At 59.4% G+C, this 21,051-nt stretch overlaps 1 protein-coding gene across 21 annotated transcripts in view; it reads right to left on the reverse strand.

The window, feature by feature from the left end:
* Window positions 1-10,987: 10,987 nt before the first annotated feature.
* PTPRF (protein tyrosine phosphatase receptor type F) overlaps window positions 10,988-21,051 on the reverse strand; it is a 630,174-nt gene continuing 620,110 nt past the window's right edge. For all 21 annotated transcript variants that reach the window (XM_030572314.1, XM_030572312.1, XM_030572306.1 and 18 more), the window contains 5 exons: window positions 17,930-18,056; window positions 16,058-16,183; window positions 14,771-14,925; window positions 13,666-13,801; window positions 10,988-12,534 (listed from right to left, as the gene is read on the reverse strand). In XM_030572314.1, the coding sequence (XP_030428174.1) occupies window positions 12,466-12,534; window positions 13,666-13,801; window positions 14,771-14,925; window positions 16,058-16,183; window positions 17,930-18,056 (613 nt within the window). In that variant the 3' untranslated portion in view covers window positions 10,988-12,465. The remainder of the gene's footprint in view (window positions 12,535-13,665; window positions 13,802-14,770; window positions 14,926-16,057; window positions 16,184-17,929; window positions 18,057-21,051) is intronic.

The following is a 21,051-nucleotide window of genomic DNA, read 5'->3' on the forward strand; positions in this document are numbered from 1 at the left end:
TAAACCCCTACTTGAATTGCAGGATGATTGTCAAAAAAAATTGCAGCTGAGTTGTGGACAAGCCCTGGAAAATCGCAGAAAAGTAATAATGGACCTTATTTGCGGTAATCAAGTCTATGACTTTTCTGCAATTTTCCACTGTCGGCAGCCCAGGCCTGAGAGCGGAATCCCGCTGTTGACAGTGGGGGCTCCCGGTGTTTGGCTGCCCAGGGCTGAGAGTGGGAGGTCGTGCTGTTGATCCCAGGGCGGCTGGGGCTCCCACTGTCAAAATTGTCATGGGAGTTTAATATTGCGGGATCTGCATTATTGCAGAGTAAGGAAGGCCTTAGTTATACTGCATAAACACCAGAGCACAGCAGTGCGGATGAACATAACCATCCTAAAAGGAGCCTGCAACCATGCCCCGAACCCATGAGCAAAGTGACTGGTTGCACTCATACCAAGATGCTATTTCGTTTCTCCCACCGGCGGTCTCCTTTGCTGTCAGGTTATTGTCATAAAGCAGCCATGAAGGTCCTGCTGAACCTTCCCAGCACAAAACCAGACAAGCTTCAGGTGAGCCTCTCTTCTGAGGAGACAATTCAATTACAATCAGGAGAACTCAAGGGCCAGAACTAGCACCTGAGATGAATAGAAATGAGGCAAACAGAGGACCCAAAATCTTCCACAGATATGGTCTGAAAAACTTTTCTTGTATTGTGGGAGGGTGCAAGATAGCAGAAAACTAGAAAAGACGGTTACTCACCTTTGTAACTGTTGTTCTTCGAGATGTGTTGCTCATATCCATTCCAGTTAGGTGTGTGCGCCGCGCGTGCACATTCGTCGGAAAACTTTTACCTTAGCAACTCAGTGGGCCGGCAGGTTGCCCCCTAGAGTGGCGCCATCATGGCGCTTGATATATACCCCTGCCGTCCCACCCGCTCCTCAGTTCCTTCTTGCGGCTACTCCGACAGTGGGGAAGGAGGGCGGGTGTGGAATGGATATGAGCAACACATCTCGAAGAACAACAGTTACAAAGGTGAGTAACCATCTTTTCTTCTTCGAGTGATTGCTCATATCCATTCCAGTTAGGTGAATCCCAAGCCTTACGTAGGCGGTGGGGTCGGAGTGAAATGTGGCAGAATGAAAACTGCTGAGCCAGAGGCTACAGCATCTCTTGACTGTTGAACCAGGGCATACTGCGAAGCAAAGGTATGGACCAAGGACCAAGGGAGCTGCGCGACAGATCTCGTGGGTAGGAACACGAGCCAGCAAGGCGGCAGATGAAGCCTGAGCCCTGGTAGAATGCACGGTGATGTGGCTTGGGGAAATATGAGCCAAATCATAACAAGTGCGGATGTCCGCCATCACCCAAGATGAGATCCTCTGAGAGGAAAACAAGCAAGCCCTCCCTTTGGCCCGCTACCGTGACAGAGCTGGGGCACCTTACGAAATGGTTCTGTCAGCGCAATATAAATGCGAGCACTCCACAGATGTCCAAGGAGTGCAATGGTTGTGCCCATTGCGTTGAGCTGTGGGTAACATGAAAGGCCGAAACCACCTTAGGGAGGAAAGCCGGGTGCAGTCATAACTGCACCTTGTCTTTGTGAAACCTAGTGTACGGCGGAACCACCGTAAGAGCTCTGAGATCGGAGACCCGTCTGGCCAATGTAACAGCTACGAGGAAAGTTGTCGTCCAAGACAGGTATAGCAGAGGGCCGGTCGTGAACGGCTCGACTGGGGGAGACATAAGTCTGGTTAAAACTAGGTTGAGGTCCCAGGTTGGGGCTGGGCGGCGCACCTGAGGGTGCAAGCGCTCCAAGCCCTTGAGGGACCTCGAACCCATAGAGTGTGAGAACACGGAAGGTCCACCTTAGCCTGGCTGGAAGGTAGAGATGGCTGCTGAGTGTATCCTCAGCGATGATACCGCCAGGTCCTGCCGCTGAAGGCCAGAGGCAGGCCAAATAGAGGGGATCGAGACCCCAGCAGGAGCAAGATCGAGCGTACTGCAGCTGTAGAAGAAACGCTTCCACCCAGCCTGGTATGTTGACCAGGTGGAAGGCTTCCTGTCACCCCGGCTCAGTTACGCAGCAGCCACACCGTGAGGCGAAGAGGCTGCAGGTCCGGGTGATGAAGCCTGTCGTTGCCCTGAGTGATGAGGTCTGGGTGGGGTGGCAGGGTAATTGGGTCGGTTATTGACAGGCCGAGCAACGTGGTATATCAGTGCTGCCTGGACCACTCTGGAGTGATCATGATGATGCGCGCTCTGCCCCTGCGGAGTTTGAGCAGGACCTAATGAACCAGTGGGAACAGTGGGAAGGCATAACGGAGTTGGCCTTTCCACGGCATCAGGAATGCGTCCAAGATCGATCCCGAGGAGAGACCTTGGAAGGAGCAGAACATCTGGCATTTTCTGCTCTCGCGGTGAGCGAACAGGTCTATGTGAGGAAACATCCCCACTTCTGGAAAGCAGAACGCCTCACATGGGGCAGAGTGATCACTCGTAAGACAGGAAAGACCTGCTGAGTCAAAGCGCCAAGACGTTCCGAACGCCTGGGAGAAAGGACGTCATCAGCTCCATCGAGTGGGCCATGCAAAATTCCCCGAAATGGATGGCCTCCTGACAAAAGGGGGGAGGACCATGTCCCTCCCTGGTTATTTATGAAGCACATGGCTGTTGTGTTGGCTGTAAACACCGAGATACCACGGCCTCGCAGCCACCGCTGGAACCCCTGGCATGCCAGGCGGACTACTCTCATTTTTGGGGCATTGATGTGGAATGCCAGCTCCCGAGAAGACCAAAGGCCTTAAGCTCGGAGGTGACCATGAGCACTCGAGCAGAGAGATGACGCGTCCGTCGTCAGGGGCAGTGAGGGCTGGGGCGGATGGAACCACATCCCTGCCCACACCAGGGAGGGAGTTAGCCACCACTCTAGGGAGCCGAAGGTGCTTGAGGGAACGGTGACTACCATGACCATTGGCTCCCTGTCCTGGTGGTACGCCGAGGTGAGCCAGACTTGGAGAGGACGGAGGCGAAGCTTGGCGTGTTTGGTTACAAACTTGCGGGCAGCCATGGACCCAGGAGACTGAGACAAGTACGAGCCGAGGTCGTTGGGAAAGTCTTCAGACCTCAGATGATTGTTGTCATCGCCTAAAACCGCAGTTGTGATAAGCAGGCTCCGGCTAGGTAGGAGACCAGGATAGCCCCTAGGAAGTCCAACCTCTGCGTGGGAACCAGAGTGGATTGCTCTGTAGTAATCATCAGGCCTTGACCTGTGAATAAGACCGTGACGATGCCCACGCGCTGAGTGGTTTGTGTCTCAGAGTCTCCTCGGATAAGCAAATCGTCCAGATACGGAAAGACGCATATCCGACATCAGCGAAGGTAGGCGGCGACTATGGCCGTAAACCAGAAGTACTGACAGTTGGCTAGAAAGCGGAGGTATCTCCTGTGCGTAGGGAAGATGGCGTTGCGAAAGTACGCGTCCTTCATATCAAGGGCGGCATAGTAGCCCCCAGGAGGCAAGGATGGAATAATGGTTCCCAGGGATACCGTGCGGAACTTCAACCTTATCCTAAACCGGTTGAGTCCGTGCAGGACTAGGAAGGTCTGAGACCTCCATTCGAGTGGGGGACTAGGGCATAACGGAAGTAAACCCCCTTGCCCCTTTCGTCAGTCGGCGTCTGCACCTCTTGTAAGAGGAATTGCTCGTGAGAGGGGTCCCTGAAGGGGGACAGGGCTGGAACAAATTAGAGGTGGTACCTATGCTCCACCGTGTGCAGGACCCAGCGATCTGAAATTAACTGGGGCCACGCCAGGAGAAAGCGGGATTGGGATCCCGGCCTGTGACTGGTACACAGCCCTCAGGCGCACCTTGGAAGGTTCGTCTTTGGTCCCAGTGGTAATTGCGAGGGACCTTGACCTTGGCTCTCTAGGGGTCCTGACGTTCGTCTGCGACCACCTTGGCCTCGCCGTCTGCCAAAGTCCTGTCTCTGGCTAGGCACAGAGTATGGCGGCTGGGGACAGAAAGGCCTGCGTTTGGTCGCTGGCATATGCATGCTGAGAGAGCGCATTAGGACCCTATTGTCCATCAGGCTTCGCAGCCTGGGGCTGTCTTTGCTGCGAATAGGCCTTTACCAACAAAGGGTAAATCCTGAATGGCATACTGCAGCTCCGGCCGGAGGTTTGAAACCTGAAGCCATGAGATGCACCTCATGGCGACACCAAAGGCCAGAGTCCTGGCTGCAGAGTCTGCTGCGTCCAACGAGGCCTGGAGAGACGCTCTGGGTACCTTTTTCCCCCGTCCTCCAAGATGGCAGCGAACTCTTGGCGGGAGTTTTGAGGGAGAAACTCCATAAACTAAACTACCTTCACCCAGGTGCTATAATTATAGCAGCTAAGCAAGGCTTGTTGCTTTGCTACCCAGAGCTGCAGAGCCTCTGCAGAGTACACCTGGTGGCCAAGCAGGTTCATTCGCCAAGCCTCTTTCGGTTTCGGGGCTGGCGCCCGCTGGCCATCATATCAGAATCGTGGTCCTGAGCATAAGATCTGTGCATGTGGGATGACACGGATGCGTGTCTGGATGGCCATGGAGGTACTAAAAGAAGGCACAGGCAGAGTCTCTGACTCTATCGGACCTTGCCCAACTAGGCACCGGGGACCGACACCGGGAGGCGTACCGGTACCTGGAACGAGATCCAGACCCTCAACCAGAACGGTGCCGGGAGGTCGACCGAGATCTCGAGGCTCGGGGAGAGGCTACAGGAGTCAAGGTACCTGTCGCGGTGCCGGGAGTCGGAACGGTGCCGATAGCGGGTCGGCGAACAGGATACCGACCGGTGCAGCGAGTGCTACCAGTACTGATGAGGAAAACAGCACCGGGACTGCCAGTGGTGTCGGGCGTGCCGACAGGACCTGGAGTGTCTGCGGGACCGTGATCATGAACAGTGCCGCTCTGCTGTGCTGACAGAGGACGGTCACATGAAGAGACTGTATTACCCGCACCGGCGGTGCCGGGGTCAGGCAGGATCGACTCTGTCATGGCAATGAGATCCCTCGCCGTTGGTAATGTCTCCGGCGTGGAGGGAACAGCAGGCTCAACCACAGTGCATACTGGGGAGCTGTCAGGCACCGGATTCGACGGCCCTCGTGGGACCGGGAACGATGGTACCGAGGTCGTCAGAGCTTCGGTAGGTGTCGGTGCCGGGCGATCCGAGTTAGATGAGCTGTCTGGCTGCGGTGCCGTCGGCACGGAAGCAGCAGGAGCAATAAGCTCAACCACGGCGCGTGCCGGGGAGCCGTCCGGCACCGGATTCGACGGCCCTTGTGGGACTGGAATCGACAGTGCCGATGTTGTCGGTGCCTCAGAGGTGTCGGTGCCGGGCAATCCGACTTAGACGAGCTCTCTGGCTGCGGTGCCGTTGGCACGGAAGCAGCAGGAGCAGTAGCTCAACCACGGCGCGTGCCGGGGAGCCGTCAGGCACCGGATTCTACGGCCCTTGTGGGACCGGGATCGACGGTGCCGATGTCGTCGGTGCCTCAGCAGGTGTCGGTGCCGGGCGATCCGACTTAGACGAGCTCTCTGGCTGCGGTGCAGTTGGCACGGAAGCAGCAGGAGCAGTAAGCTCTACCACGGCGCGTGCCGGGGAGCTGTCAGGCACCGGATTCAATGGCCCTGGGGGACTGGAATCGGCGGTGCCGATGTCATCGGTGCCTCTGCAGGTGTTGGTGCCGGGCAATCTGACTTAGACGAGCTCTCTGGCTGCGATGCAGGTGGCACGGAAGCAGCAGAAGTAGGGGGTTCAACCACGGCGCGTGCCGGGGAGCCATCAGGCACCAGCAGGAATCGCAGGCTTTCTCGACCTCGGAGGAAGGGAGCGGTGCCGAGTCGACTTCGGTGCCGGCGACGGCCGGTGCCGAAAGGCCTTGGCAATACCGGTGGGGTCTGGTGCCGAGGAGGCGCTTCTGCCAGCCGCTTGATCATCACTCGGCGCCAAAGGTGGAGGGGTAAGTGAAAGTCCCGCTCCTTTTTGTTCTCGGCTTAAAAGCCTTGCAAATGGGGCACTTAGCTGTCAAGTGTGATTCCCTGAGGCACTTCAAACAGGAGTCGTGTGGATCTCCCTTTGGCATCGGCTTCTGGCAGGCCGAGCCCATTTTAAAACCCGGTGAGCCGTGCATGGGCTCCGGCACCGGGTTCATGGAAGGGGCTACTTCCTGAACCCCGCTAACAATTACTAAACTAACTATGTTAGCAAAGAAAAAACGTATAACTATACAAATATATATATATATAAAAGGATTATAACTGCATAACTATATACGAGAACTACGAGTAGCTAGGGAAGTGGAGGTCAGCTAAGCCGCGCTCCACTGTTCCAACGACCGACACGGGCAGTAAGAAGGAACTGAGGAGCGGGTGGGCCGGCAGGGGTATATATCGAGCACCATGGTGGCGCCACTCTAGGGGGCGACCTGCCGGCCCACTGAGTTGCTAGGGTAAAAGTTTTCCGACAAATGTGCACGCGCGGCGCACACACCTAACTGGAATGGATGTGAGCAATCACTCGAAGAAGAAGTGTATGTTCCGGCTTGTGTGTCATTGGGCAGGCACACGCTGTTTCATTTCTGGAATCCTGAACCAACTTTTCCGTATTAGGCTGATGCAAGCCATTTTCCGTGGTAAATGGAGTGAAGGTAGAGAAATCGGGGCAATGGCTTGTTGCCATGGCTGATACTCAGGTGGTGATTGCTTGTTAAAAACCAGTGGGAAGGCATCAGGCAGCTTTAGTTGAAGGGTCCAGAATGTTTCCACTCCCAATCGTGAGCCAGCTCAGAACAGGCAAAACAGTCACCGTCAGTGGGAACTTTACAAATGAAAATGTTTATGCAAGCAGCTGAAGGCAAGAAGAACCCTGGGAGTGGGCGGGAAGGAGCTGCCGGATGTCCACCTGAAGCAAACAGAGAAATTACTTGCTAAATGGTGCAACCATTTCTTGTCTTATTGAACAAATGTACCAGTAAAAACCACCTTTAATCAATTGAATCCCCAAAGGCCAGCGCGTGCGCAGTATGCTGCTTAGCGTTACTAGGAGACCTATAAAGTGAGGGCAGGGCCCTCACAAGCCATTCCCCTCCAGGGCAAAATGTGGTAAAAAAAGGTACAGGACCTATGCTCACTCCTCACTAGTCCCACCTCCACCTTTGGTAGCACCTCAGCTGCCCTCCTCCCTCCTGTTTGGTGGCTACTGGAGCCCCATCTCAAACCTCTTCTCCTTTGTCTGGTGGCTCAGATAGAAGCTTGGATTAGGAGTATTGGGATGAAATACAGATTTATTCTTTTTGAAACAGGCGAAACTTTGGAGTGAGTTGCGCCGGAGTGCGGACTAGCCTACGAAGTGCAGTGCCCCAGTGCTTCACTGTCTGGAAGTGAAATATTTAAAAGTCGACTGGAAAATCCCCTCAGAGCACAGGGTTATGGTCTGATGGCTCTTAACCCTGTGCTCAGCTGTGGTGCTGAATAAACCATCATCTGATTCTCCAGCCACATCAGATGAACACATTAGCTAAGCAGTGCTCTTATCATGATTCTACTTACTAGCCTTTACCTTACCATTGTCAGCCTTTGGCATTAACACCCCATTGCAAAGGATGGGGCAGCTCACATCTCTGCCGAGGCCCTCTTCCCACCCACGGGGCAGGGAACGAGTATAGACTGCAAACAATGATGTCCTGGTCCATAGGACCAGCTGCAGATGGGCATTACACGCTGAGGATCTAAAAAAGGTCAAGCAAGCAGGGTGTAACTTGGGGAAGGTCACCACTACATTTAAGGTTTAGACTGTCTTACTGTTTAACAGCTGATTCTCTCGAGGGCTCTGAGCACCACATGCACATTCAGAGTGCCTTGTAATCTGCTGTGCTTTGTGAGGGACTAGGGGGAGGGATCCAAAGTTCAGGTTGTTTGAACAATACAGCCTCCCTGCCCCCATGAGCTTTTTATATAATTTACCAGGATTTTCTCTCTCCTGGGAATTCACATGGCTCAGTTCTCCCTCTGGGTCAGTGTCTCATTCAGTCTCATTTCAGGATAACTCAGATCGAAAGACATAGAAAGGCTCTTCTTCCGCCTGCCCTCCAGGCAGCATTGCCAGTCCCTTTGGGCTACTGTCCACGCTCTGGCTCTGGGATAGAGCGCTGACTCCCAGCCGGCTTCCCACTCTGACACTCAGCCCCTCTGGGCTACCAGCAAGGCTCTCTGCATTGCACTAGAGCTCCGGCCCCCAGGCGCCTCCCCTGGAGTCCTCCAGCTCCTCTTTAGGCCCTTCTGCAGAAGCCCAGTTTGCTCCCTGTCATCTCTCTGCCAAAGGGAGTTTTATGAGGCCCAGGTGTTTCAGGCTGCCCCCTTAGGCTAGGAAGTAGCTAATGATGGCACAGGCAGGCCTGATTGAACAGGGATGGCTAGCTGAAGATACCGGGCCATAGGGAAATGCGTACGCAGCCTATGGGAGGGAGCCTCCCAGACCACGGCCGTGGATCTGGGTTCATGTTAGTGCTCTAGAAGTACCTGCATAGCCAGCACTCTGACATTGTGGCTTGGTGCCTGAAGCCCAGGAAGAGGGGTGGGCCTCAGAGCCAGGCTCCTGTCCAGTTCAAAGTGCCGGTTATGCAGGTATTTTTAGGTGATGCTGCAAGTGCAGGTAGTGAGAGTCCATCAAGCTGGGCAGGAAGGCTCCCGGCTGCAGCCTGGGTAGACATATCCCATTACAGCAGGACTGTGAGCAAGGTACGAAGCCTGGCCCGGTGGTGTTGGACTAGGCTAATGGGAGGGATTGGCTACCACACGGCCAATGACCCAGAGAGGCTGGTGCAAGATTCTGTCAGTTCTGGGCCAGGAGCATAAGGACGTAGTTACACTGGGCTGAACGTGCTCAGGTCCCTTCCCGGCCAGGAATACGCTGTACCAGTATAAGTGCTTTTATAGCAGTACATTTGCATCCGCATTCAGTGGCTGCACCATGTTAACTAGGCTGGTCAAGCCGTACAACGCCTGGGTGTAGCCAAGCAGGGATAGGGGGATGAGCCCATCCATGGAGCACGTCACAAGCTATTGTTTCAGGCTATGGCTACACCAGCGTTTTTGTCAATGCATGTTGCTCAGGGGTGTGAAAAGACCCCCCCTCAGCGTAGGTGCTGGACCTCGGGGTGCTGGGGGACGCTCTCCCGCCGCTCGTTGGGGGGAGCTCTTGCCTGGCTCTACGGAGCAGCGACACGAGCGATGTTACTGCAGCTGTGCCCCGTAAGCTTGCTAGTATAGCCATGGCCTCAGGTGTCACTCATCCCGTCAGCTGTGCCAATCCCATTGCGAGGAACGGGCCACTTCACATCTCTGCCAGGCTCCTGTGCTGCTGATGGGGTTACATGACACCCAGATGTGGAGGAGGGACTCGAGTGATCTCCATGCTTCTCCTGCCAGCTGACTGGTACGCGGCCCTCACAGCTCCATGACCCCTGCCTGCCTGTGAGACGACATAGCGCATTCTCCTCCCAGCTAAGCCAGAGTGCTGCAGCGCCTGGGGACAGCAGGCCAAGCTGTCAGAGTGGTTTCACTAAAGCAAACGTTGCATTTAAGGCACTTGTGACATTAGATTGCTACCGGTCTGTGGGAAATTATTTTGGAGTTGGAAAAATCCCAAGTGGGGGCCGTTGTCATGCAAGTGTGTAGTGCCACGAATCATCTCCTGCTACGCGGAATGGTGACTCTCGGCCATGTGCAAGAACTAGTGGCTGGGTTTGTGGCAATGAGGTTCCTGCCTGGTGGTGGGGCAAGAGCTAGACCATAGCACTATTTTGGCACTAGCCCACCTTGTACTGCAACAGAAAGGGCGACTTTCCATGGCAGTGCAGGCACTGGGGACGCATTACTGTGCTGTATGGCCTGGCCAGGGAAGGGTCCCAGCTTTAAGAAGACACCAGCCCCCCCAGCAGCCCAGCAGTGCTCTAGTGCTGCTGGGGGCCATGGTTCCAGCGCAGTGCAGGTGCAGCTCCGTCTCCAGGCTCACAGTTACGTGCAGCACAGGGTCCCGTGCTCCCTGGGCTGGAGGCAGCATAGGGGGAGACACACTGTATCAAAAAGGGGTTCCTGGCCTGCATTGCCCCCCATCCACCCCACTGGCGTGGAGCATCTGTATCAAGGAGAGGGACCTGCCTGGTTCCCCTTCCCAATGCCAGGGGCAGCTCTTCCCTTAGAGGAGAAGACGCCCAGCTGGGACCCATCACTGCATGCCAGGGGCTGTGAACTGCAAGGACGTGGGGAGCCCCCTCCCTGCCAAGTACCAGCTGCTGTTGGCAGTGCCCATCCCCCCTACTTCGCTCCACAGAGGCCAGGGAGCTGAGCCCCACCCAGCCCAGGAAGGGGAGCACTCCCGCCACAGTTAGCAGAGCTGCCCCCTTTCCCCTTCGCCCCTGGAAGGAGAGTCCGTTGCAGCCAGTCAGAGCCCAGCGAGCTAGGTTTAGCGTCTCCTTTCTCCAGGAGAGAAAGCTGAGCAGCGTCCGCCCCAGAGAGCTGCCGCACTGGGACAAGAGTGGCTCTGCGGCTCTTCAACCCTTTCTGCTGACTGTCCCCTGTGACAGGTTCAAAGCACGAGTAATGCAGATGCTCCATTGCCAAGCCTCTGACAGGGCTTGTGCCCCCTTCTCGCTGCGCTTCACATGGCCAGGGCAGAAGATGGGAGGGGTCACAGCCCCATTTCCCCTGCTCCTCTGTTCGCAGCCAGGCTGGGCTCCACGACGTCCGCTATAGGCCCAGTCAGCTGCCAAGAATGCGGCAGCAGAGAGGCCCCTAGGGCTCCGTCCCTGTGAGCAGCACCCGAGCCCTGGTCCCCTGCGGCCCGGGGAGCTGGCCTGCTCCCTAAGGGTGGGAGCTCACGAGGGCCCATAGCAGAAAGGCCCCTGGCTTCTGTTTATTGCTGAACAAAGAAGGCAGCAAGACCAGCTTGTATGAAACCTGATTATTCAAATTTATTAACATCAAGAATTAGGCAATGATGCTGTAGATTGTTTTTTATTAACAAATAGAAAACAGACTGTGTACACCAGCGACCCCTACGGCACTATGCATCCACAAGGGAAAAATGAACGTCTCCTCCAACATCCCCACCCCGGATTGCGGATTTCACCGGCGCTCAGATTCTTAGCATTGGAATACATTCGATAATACAATTAGCCACCCTCCCACCACCTTTACAGAGAACTCTGTGCACCCAAGAGGGCGGCCCGCCCGTCTTTAGTGCCAGCGCGATAGGATAAGGAGTAGTAAGATATAGTACCATTCAATTAAGTCCAGTAGACTTGCCACATTGGTTCATTAGAACGTCCTGAAGTAGCCGAAAGTACAATATTCTAATGACTTTAAACATTTGCAAGATAGCAGAAATCATAGATACACCCAACCTCCGAAAACATGTCCCCCCTCCCCCGCTGCCCCTTCCCTGACGTACCCCATTTTCCAAAAATAGCCCCCGCAGCCCCCTTGCGGGAGCTGCTAGAATTGTGCTCCTTCCCTTTGGAAATGTGGTGATGCATTCATTGGTGACAGCTGCCTGCACACCCACCACCGCAGCACGAGCAGAAAGGGACACACTGCGGTCGGCTTCTGCAGCCTTCCTGCCCCATCCCCAGTGAGACACAGAGAGGCCCCCAGGCCAGGAGTCTGGGATTTTGGGTCTCCCGACAAGTCACGTCAGATTGGGAGCTGCCAACACACATGGGCACTGAATGGGTTAACACGCACTTGAATAGGACTGACCAGTTTCGAGCTTGTGATGGAATTGTCTCTCCCGCGACCCCAAGTCCCTTCCCCCACCAGGAAATAAGGGGAAACAGCTAAAGAACTCATCAGTAGCTTAGCTCCGGTTCGGTGAACATTTCTATTCTACAGAGGGTTACAAGCAGCCTATGGGGAATGGAGGGTCTGGAACTGTGAGCCAGGCACTGCTGGGGTCTCCAAGTGGCTGCACTAAAATGGGCAGCACCAAAGGCAGGGGTGGATCCGAACACAGGAGAAGGGGAAACAGGCAACAGGAAAGGAACCCCAGAAGGCCTGACAGACCCAGCTCTGCCCCAGCAGGATGGTAAGACTAGCAAACGAAGAGAAAGGATTATAAAAACACGAGTAACTATTTTACAGATAAAAAAAGATCCCGTTCCATCCACCTAAAGCCTGTCTGTGAAATGCAGTCGCGCGAGGGGGCGGAGAGGGAGACAAGTGAGCAGACGTTTGACGGGACACTGGAAATGCCGCTGGAGTCGGACTCCCTTGCTCAGCACGGAGCGATGCTCCTGAATGCGGTGGTCAGATTTGGTCGGCCGTGGGAGGTCTGCTGCCTCGGCAGCAGCAGCGTCTGTACAGGACTGAAGAATGGCAGCTGTGGCTCAGGAGGACTCTCTCCGCTCCTAGACGTTCCCACTGTGACTGGGGGAAGCACTAGTTACGTTGCATAGTGGTCGAAGCTGCCGAGATACTCCAGCGCTGCCCTGTAGCACAGCTGGTACTGGTCCTGCACGGAGAGAGGGCAGGCGTGTGAAGGGAGGTGCCCTGTGCAAAGGCAGGGGCGCTGTGCAGTGCGGCACAAGGACTCACCCCGGGGACAGCCTGAGCAAAGGCGCTGGCCCCAGCCCAAGTCCCTGCACATGGCCAAGGCGGCTGTGATGTTCCAAAGGAGAGGTAGGAGGCAGGGCCACCCAGTGCTTAGAGCACTAGCCCTGGACTCGGGAGACCTGCCCTGTTCCTGACGCCCTGTGCCATCCTGGCCCCTGCGTCTCTCTGGGCCCATCGCCCTCTGCACAGTGAGAACCGCCTGCAAGGCGGGGGCCAGGTGGGGCCCTTCGACGGGGTCAGGGCAGGGTGCTTCCCAGCCCAGGTCAGCGCAGGCTGGTATTTTAGCATGGAGGCTGCACTTCACCCAAGCTCCAGGGAGAGGGGCATGCACTGGGCTTATGGACATTCCTGATTTTTGGGTCTTTTTGTTATACAGGCCCCTATTACCCCTCCCCCCCTCCTGATTTTTCACACTTGCTGTCTGGTCACCCTGGCTGGCTGTCCTGCAGGATCTGGCTGGGTTGAAGGGTCAGAGGTTAAGGTGCCCCCGGGGCCCTGGCTGCTGGTTCCCGCTCTGGTTGTCCCTAGGGCAGCGCCAGGCCCGGCCCTCGCAAGGGGCTCTCCAGCTCAGAGTGAGATCTCCAAGCACTGCAGCCGGTGGCTCAGAACTAACCCCACTGAGGCTCCAGCTGCCCAGGTCCAGGCAGCAAGACACCAGACATTAACCAGTGGCCTGGCCACGGCCTGCGGAGCGGGACAGAGACACCTGTGCCTGCAAACCCGCCTGGCTGCTCCGGGTGGGGGGCACAGCATAAAGCAGAGAGGGGAAGACCAGCTCCCCCACCCCCACCAGCCCAGCCCAAGAACCCTCCTCCCACCAGGGCTTCCTGATCCAGCCTGGAGCCCAGGGCAGCCCAGAGACTGGGACCTGCTGCCAGATTCAGCTCTGTTGAAACGAGACCCTTCTGCACAGGCCTAAGGCAGCGCCTGGCACCGGGCTGGGAGTGCAGCCTCCCTTTACTGGGCACACCCCAGCTCCCAGCCTGGGGGAGTCCTGCCCTCCGTCAGCAGGGGGCACGCGGGCACCCACCTCTGTCTGCACCATGGCTGGTCGCTGCGTTCGCAAGGTCTTCACCGTCTGGAACATGTCAACCACCCCTTCGTAGCGCATGCGCTCCAGGACAATGCTGAGCGTGATGAACACTCCTGTGCGCCCGACCCCAGCGCTGTGAGCACAAGGAGCAGAGGGGCTGTCAGCAGAGACCCCAGGCCCCATGTCCCCCCGCAGCGCTGCCCCGGCACTGAGTCACCCGGGCCCACAGGGAGCCAGGCCCATTCTGCCAGTGGGGGGCATGTTGGATGGGAAGGGGCTTGCAGAGACTCTTGGGGGCCTCTGCTTCCTGTCCCCCTGCACTGCGGGCACTACCCAGCCTCCCTGCAGCGCCCCACGTGCCTTCCCCAGGACTTGGGCCTGCTGAAGGTCTGGGCTCCCCTCCATGTCCTGTGTGGCAGCCTGTACCTGCTGGGGGGCAGGAGGGCAGTTCCCAGCCGGGTTGCTGGGGTGCGGGAGAACGGTTCCCAGCAGGGTTGCCGGGGGAGCGGGGGCAGGAGAATGGTTCCTAACAGGGCTGTCGGGGGGCGGGAGAATGGTTCCCAGCAGGGCTGTCGGGGGGCAGGAGAACGGTTCCCAGCCGGGCTGTCGAGGGGCAGGGGCAGGAGAACGGTTCCCAGCAGGGCTGCCGGGGGGGCGGGGGGCAGGAGAACAGTTCCCAGCAGGGCTGCTGGGGGGCAGGAGAGCCGTTCCCAGCTCTGCCCCGCCGTACAGACGGCAGCATCTGAGGGCTCCAGGGAGCGCTGCTGAGCAGGACCCCTCGTGGCTCTGTGGAGGACGGTGTCTCTGGGTGGGGTGGGGTTCCCAGCTCTGCCTACCCTGGGCAGCCTCCCGCACAGGGCCGGCTCCAGGCCCCAGCGCGCCAAGCGCGTGCTTGGGGTGGCATGGCGCGGGGGGTGCTCTGCCAGTTGCCAGGAGGGCGGCAGGCGGCTCTGGTGGACCTCCTGCAGGCGTGCCTGCGGATGCTCCACCGGAGCTGCGGGACCGGCGAGCGGCAGAGCGCCCCCCACGGCATGCCGCCGTGCTTGGGGTGGTGAAATGCTAGGGCCAGCCCTGCTCCCGCACCAGCCCTGCCAGCGCTCACCTGCAGTGCACTGTGATGGGCCCATCCTGGCCAAACTGCTCCTTGGTTTTGTGCACCTGCCCGATGAAGTCGATGAAGCCCTCGCCCGTCTTCGGCACCCCCTGCTCGGGCCAGTCCGTGAACTGGAACTGGCGGATGGTCCGCGACTGCCCGTCCTGCGGAGAGGAGACGTCTGTGTGGGCCCTGCTCACATGCCAGCCTGCAGAGCCCGGGGGGGTGGGTCCCAGGCCGGGCTGGGCCTTGCGGGGGCCAGGATCTGCAGAGCCCCAGGGGTGGGGTCCCAGGCCAGGGCTGAACTCTGCACAGCCCAAGGGATGCCTTGGGGGTACTGGGCTCTGCAGAGCCCTGGTGGGGGGGACAGGTTCCCGTGCCGGGGCCAGGCTCTGCAGAGCCCCGGGGGGGTGTTCCTGGGACAGGGCTGGTCTGGGCCTCGTGGGGTCTGGGCTTTGCAGAGCCCTGGTGGCGGGGACAGGTTCCTGTGCCGGGGCCAGGCTCTGCAGAGCCCCGGGGGGGGGTGTTCCTGGGACAGGGCTGGTCTGGGCCTCGTGGGGTCTGGGCTCTGCAGAGCCCTGGGGGTGGGCTCCCGGGCCGGGATCCAGGGCTGGGCTGGGCCTTGCAGGGGTGGGTTCCCAGGCCAGGGCCGGGCTCTGCACTGCCCCAGGGATGGGTTCCCAGGCTGGGCTGGGCCTCGCCTCGCAGGGGCCGGGCTCCGCAGACCTGGACCAGGCCTGGGTGTGGGACAGGTGACCTGGGACTGAGTCTGGCCAGGTTTCGTTCCCCTGCGCTGTTAGTAATAATTGGAGATGTACCAATCTCCTAGAACTGGAAGGGACCTCGAAAGGGCATCGAGTCCAGCCCCCTGCCCTCACTAGCAGGATCGATTTTTGCCCCAGATCTCTAAGTGGCCCCCTCAAGGACTGAACTCACAACCCTGGGTTTAGCAAGCCAATGCTCAAATCACTAAGCTATCCCTCTGGGCCTGAGTCTCCTCCCCCACTGGCTGGTGCCAAGTGGGCACACCAGGGAGAAGGGGGCACGGTGCCAGGATGCCCAACCAGGGCTGACTCAGCTGAAGGTGCAGCCCCAGCCCAGGGGTCTGGCTGCCTCTGTCACTGCTGGGGCGCTGGGAAGGGGCTTGGCCGCCAGCTCCTGCCCCAGAGACGAGAACAGCCCCGGGAGCGACAGCCTGCTGGGCCCTCGAGGGGATCCCAGCCCCGTCACTGTCCGGCCTCGGTGAGTTGCTCCCGCGGGAGGGACGCGCCCCGGAACACCGCCGGCCCCACTCACCCTGGCGTCGGTGACCTTGAACTCACGGAGGATGTACTGGGGCATGTTGTACTCTGCCATGGGGTCCACCACGAAGTACTGGTAGCGGGCCGAGCGCTCCGCCGGCCAGTACTGGTGGCACTTTTCCTGCAGGCAAGAGGAGACGCGTGAAGGAGCAAAGCCAGGGCCTCACCCAGGGGGCCTGTGTATCTCCAGCCCTGCCGCCTCCCCAATCCCCCCACAAGGACTTCTCCAGGGTGGGGTCCCCTTCCCCACCCCCTCCCAGTCACGGGCAGGTCACTTTGAAGACTGCGGGCTCTGGACCAGGAATGGGGCAACGTTTCCAAGGCCAATGAGGGCAGCTGGCCTGGCGAGGGGCTGGGTCACCCCCCTGTGCAGTGGGGAGTGTGCCCGGGATGCCAGTGCTAACCTGCCGTCTGCCAGCCCCCAGAGCAGCACCGGCGTCTGGCAGCCTCGGCCAGCCGGCTCCCCTGGGACAGCCCTGGCCTGCAGCAGCAGTGGTCGGGGACCGTGTCCCCATGGGGTATCTCCACCCTTGGGCAGCTCCCAAAGCTGCTGGGCCCAGGCTAGCCTTGCGCTCCGGGACCCTAGCGTGGAGCTAGCCAGGCTGGGATGCTCCTGCTGAGAGCACGGGCCCCACAGAGCCAGCAGGGGCAGGAAACGGCCCAGGTCAGTAGCACATGGCTCTTCCATGGGCCTTCACCAGTCCCCCCTTCCCCAGCCCCCCAGCCTTTCCCCGGCCCAGCCCCCCAAACCCCTTCCCCTGCCCCCATCCCCCAAAGCCCTTCTCTGGTCCCTGCCTCCACCCAGCCCTTCTCCTGCCCCCGTCCCCTAAAGCCCTTCTCCGGCCCCTGCCTCCCGCCAGCCCCAGCACTTCCCCAGCTCAAGCCTCCCGCCAGCCCTTCCCCTGCCCCCACCCCCAAAAGCCCTTCCCCGGCCCAGCCCCCCCAAAGCCCTTCTCCGGCCCCTGCCTCCCGCCAGCCCCTGCCCCCCCAAAGCCCTTCCCCTGCCCCTGCATCCACCCAGCCCTTCCGCTGCCCCCGTCCCCCAAGGACCTTTCCCGGCCCAGCCTCCCAAAGCCCGTCCCCAGTCCCTGCCTCCCCCCAGCCCCAGCCTCCCGCCAGCCCTTCCCCTGCCCCCACCCCCGCCCCCCAAAGCCCTTCCCCGGCCCAGCCCCCCACCCTTCTCCAGCCCAGCCCCCAGCCCTTCCCCTGCCTCTGCCCCCCAAAGCCCTTCCCCTGCCCCCGCCTCCTGCTAGCCCTTCCCCTGCCCCCACCTCTGCCCCCCAAAGCCCTACCCCAGCCCAGCCCCCAGCCCTTCTCCAGCCCAGCCCCCAGCCCTTCCCCTGCCTCTGCCCCCCAAAGCCCTTCCCCTGCCCCCGCCTCCTGCCAGCCCTTTCCCTGCCCCCACCTCTGCCCCCCAAAGCCCTTCCCCAGCCCAGCCCCCAGCCCTTCTCCTGCCCCTGCCCCCCAAAGCCCTTCCCCTGCCCCCACCTCTGCCCCCCAAAGCCCTTCCCCAGCCCAGCCCCCAGCCCTTCCCCTGCCTTTGCCCCCCAAAGCCCTTCCCCAGCCCAGCCCCCAGCCCTTCCCCTGCCTTTGCCCCCCAAAGCCCTTCCCCAGCCCCCAGCCCTTCTCCTGCCCCTGCCCCCCAAAGCCTTTCTCCGGCCCCCACCTCCACCCAGCCCCTGCCTCCCACCATCCCCTCCCTGGCCCTCGCCCCCCGCCTCCTAGCCCTTCCCCGGCCCCAGCTCCTGCCAGCCCTTCCCTGGCCCAGCCCCCAGCCCTTCTTCTGCTCCCGCTTCCTGGCAGCCCTTCTCCGGCTCAGTCCCCCAAAGCCCTTCCCCAGCCCAGTCTCCTGCCCCCCAGCCCTTACCCGGCCCATCTCGCGCAGCTTGGTCAGCATCACCACGATGGTGGAGTTGTGCTCCCAGAGCATACGCCAGAAATCCTCGGTGGTCTCCGCCAGGGGCCCCTGCGTGGCAATGTAGGCTTTCTGCTGCCTGCAACACACACAAGCCACCCTCAGAACAGCGGGTGAGGGGTCCCCAGGCAGCCCATGCCCCTTCGAAGGGCTCAGGCTGAGCATTCACCGAGCTGGGCGTGGGGCTCTGCGGCAGCTGGATCAGTGCCCAAGAGGGCTGGGTGGAGGGTGTCCCTGTGGGCAGTGCCCACGGGAAGGGGGTGAGCATGCTGGAGGCGGCTCTGTGTGCTGGACTCCCTGGGGCTCGGGGAGGGAGGAGTCGTTGAGCCCCCAAGAACCCGTTGCCCCTTGACAACCACCCTTTGCACACTGCTCCTCTGCTGTACAGAGCCCTTCCTCCAGCGTCCCTGGGGCCTTGCACGGCCCCGCCTGGGCTCAGCTGCTGATTCTGCCACCAGCGACACTGGCATCCAGAGATGCCCCTTGATCGCCCCAGGGAGCTCGAGGCAGCTCACCCGGGTCACACAGGCCGGCTACTGAGGCAGCGGCAGTCACAGCAGCGGGCCTGGATCGCGTGTCGTTGGCACAGTGGGCAGTGAACAAAGGCAGAACACTGCTCCCCTGGCTGCGCCGCCGGCCACAGCAGCCAGGCCAGGGGTGTGTGCTGGGACCTGGGACAGGCAGGCCCTGCCCCCGTGTCCTGCAGGTGCTTCCGAACCCGTGGACAGGCTCCTGCCCCAGTGCAAGTCTGGCTGTCGTGATCAGACTTCGCCACAAGGGAAGCAGCGGGGCAGGCACAGGCGCTGCTGTCCGGTGTGTCATGGAGTGTGGGGGAGTCCGGCCCTGCACCCCTCTTCCTGGGACCCACAGTGACTCTCAGCCAGCCAGTAAAACAGAAGGTTTATTGGACAAGAGGATTGCAGGTTACAGCAGAGCTTGCAGGCACAACCAGGACCCCTCCACCGAGTCCTTCTGGGGGTTCAGGGTGCTTGGATCCCAGCTAGGATACCCTGAATTCCGCCCACACAGCCCCAAGCCCAAACTCAAACTGCTTCCCTCCTGCCACCCCCTTCCTTTGTTCCCCTTCCCGGGCAAAGGTGTTGACCTTTCCCCTCCCTTACCTAGCTCAGGTTACAGGCCCTGGCATCGTCCATCCCCTAAAGTCCTCCTCTGCTCTCCCACTCCTCACACAGACAGCCCCTACCCCATCACATCTCTCCCCCCTTCGAGACTGAACTGAGCAGGGTCACTCTGCCCAGTGACCTGGGGAAGTTCAGGGCCCCCTCTCCGGGACAACGCATCCTGCTGTCAGGTTGGCACTTCCCTTCACATGGACCACGTCCATGTCATAGTCCTGCAGGAGCAGGCTCCACCTCAGGAGCTTGGCGTTGGCTCCTTTCATCTGGTGCAGCCAGGTCAGGGGAGAGTGGTCGGTGTACACGGTGAAGTGTCGCCCAAAGAGATATGGCTCTAGCTTCCTAAGGGCCCACACCATGGCCAGGCATTCCTTCTCGATGGCCGCATAGCTTCTGCTTCCCGGGGTAGCAGCTTCTTACTCAGGTACACGATGGGGTGTCTCTCCCCCTTTTCATCCTCCTGCATTAACACCGCCCCCAGTCCCGTGTCTGAGGCATCAGGTGAACACCATAAAGTGCTTTGTCAAAATCTGGGTTTGCTAGAACTGGGCCAGCTAATCAGAGCCTCCTTCAGCGCCCGGAGAAGCCTGCTGGCACTGCTCAGTCCAGACCACCTTGTCTGGCTTCCCCTTCTTGCACAGTTCAGTGATGGGGCCGGCTATGGCACTAAAGTGGGGCACGAACCTTCGATAGTATCCCGCCATCCCAATAAAGGCCTGGACCTGCTTTTTGGTTTGGGGAGCAGGCCAGTCTCTGATCACCTCCACCTTGGCTGGTTCCGGCTTCAGGCAGCCGCTCCCCACCCGATGGCCCAGGTAAGATACTTCAGCCATCCCCACCTTGCACTTCTCAGCCTTTACGGTTAACCCAGCCTTTTGGAGTCGGTCCAGGACTTGTTTAACATGGGACATGTAGTCCTCCCAGGTCTGGCTGAAGACGCAGATGTCGTCAATATACGCCACGGCAAAACTTTCCATCCCCCTCAGTAGCTGATCCACCAGGCGCTGGAAGGTGGCCGGCGCTCCCTTGAGGCCAAAGGGCAGAGTCAGAAACTCGTAGAGCCCCATAGGGGTGATAAAGGCCAATTTCAGCCTGGCATCTGCGTCCAGCGGCACTTGCCAGTAGCCTTTGGTAAGATCCATAGTGGTGAGGTACCGAGCGCCTCCCAGCTTGTCTAGGAGCTCGTCAGGCCTGGGCATGGGGTAGGCATCAGATACGGTGATGGCATTGAGCTTTCGACAGTCCACACAGAAGCGGATTGACCCATCCTTCTTGGGGACCAGCACCACTGGCGAGGCCCAAGGGCTGGAAGACGGCTGGATCACCCCCAAAGCCAGCATGTCCCTGACCTCTCTTTCTAGATCCTGGGCAGTTTTACCAGTGACCCGAAAAGGGGAGCATCTTATAGGGGGATGTGACCCGGTCTCCACCCGGTGGACAGTCAAATTAGTGCGTCCAGGCTGGTTGGAAAACAGCTGTCGGTATAGATGCAGCACCCCTCTGATCTCAGCATGCTGGCCCGGGGTCAGTTGATCAGAGAGGGGAATCGCCTCCAGGGGGGAACCAGCTTTTGTCCCAGGGAATAGATCTACTAAGGGGTCATCTCCCTGCCCCTCCCAATGTCCACACACGGCCAACACCACATTCCCCCTGTCATAGTATGGTTTCATCATGTTCACATGGTACACCCGACGGTGAAGTGCCCGGTTTGACAGCTCCACCACATAGTTTACCTCATTCAGTTGCTTGATCACCTTGAAGGGCCCTTCCCAGGCAGCCTGGAGTTTGTTTCTCCTCACAGGGATGAGAACCATCACCTGATCCCCGGTGGCGAAGGCACAGGCCCGTGCCGTGTGGTCATACCAGACCTTCTGCCTCCTCTGGGCTCGGGCCAGATTCTCCCTGGCCAGGCCCATGAGCTCGGCCAGTCTTTCCCGG

Source organism: Gopherus evgoodei, chromosome 8 (assembly GCF_007399415.2).
Source record: "Gopherus evgoodei ecotype Sinaloan lineage chromosome 8, rGopEvg1_v1.p, whole genome shotgun sequence".
NCBI classification, from domain to species: domain Eukaryota; kingdom Metazoa; phylum Chordata; order Testudines; family Testudinidae; genus Gopherus; species Gopherus evgoodei.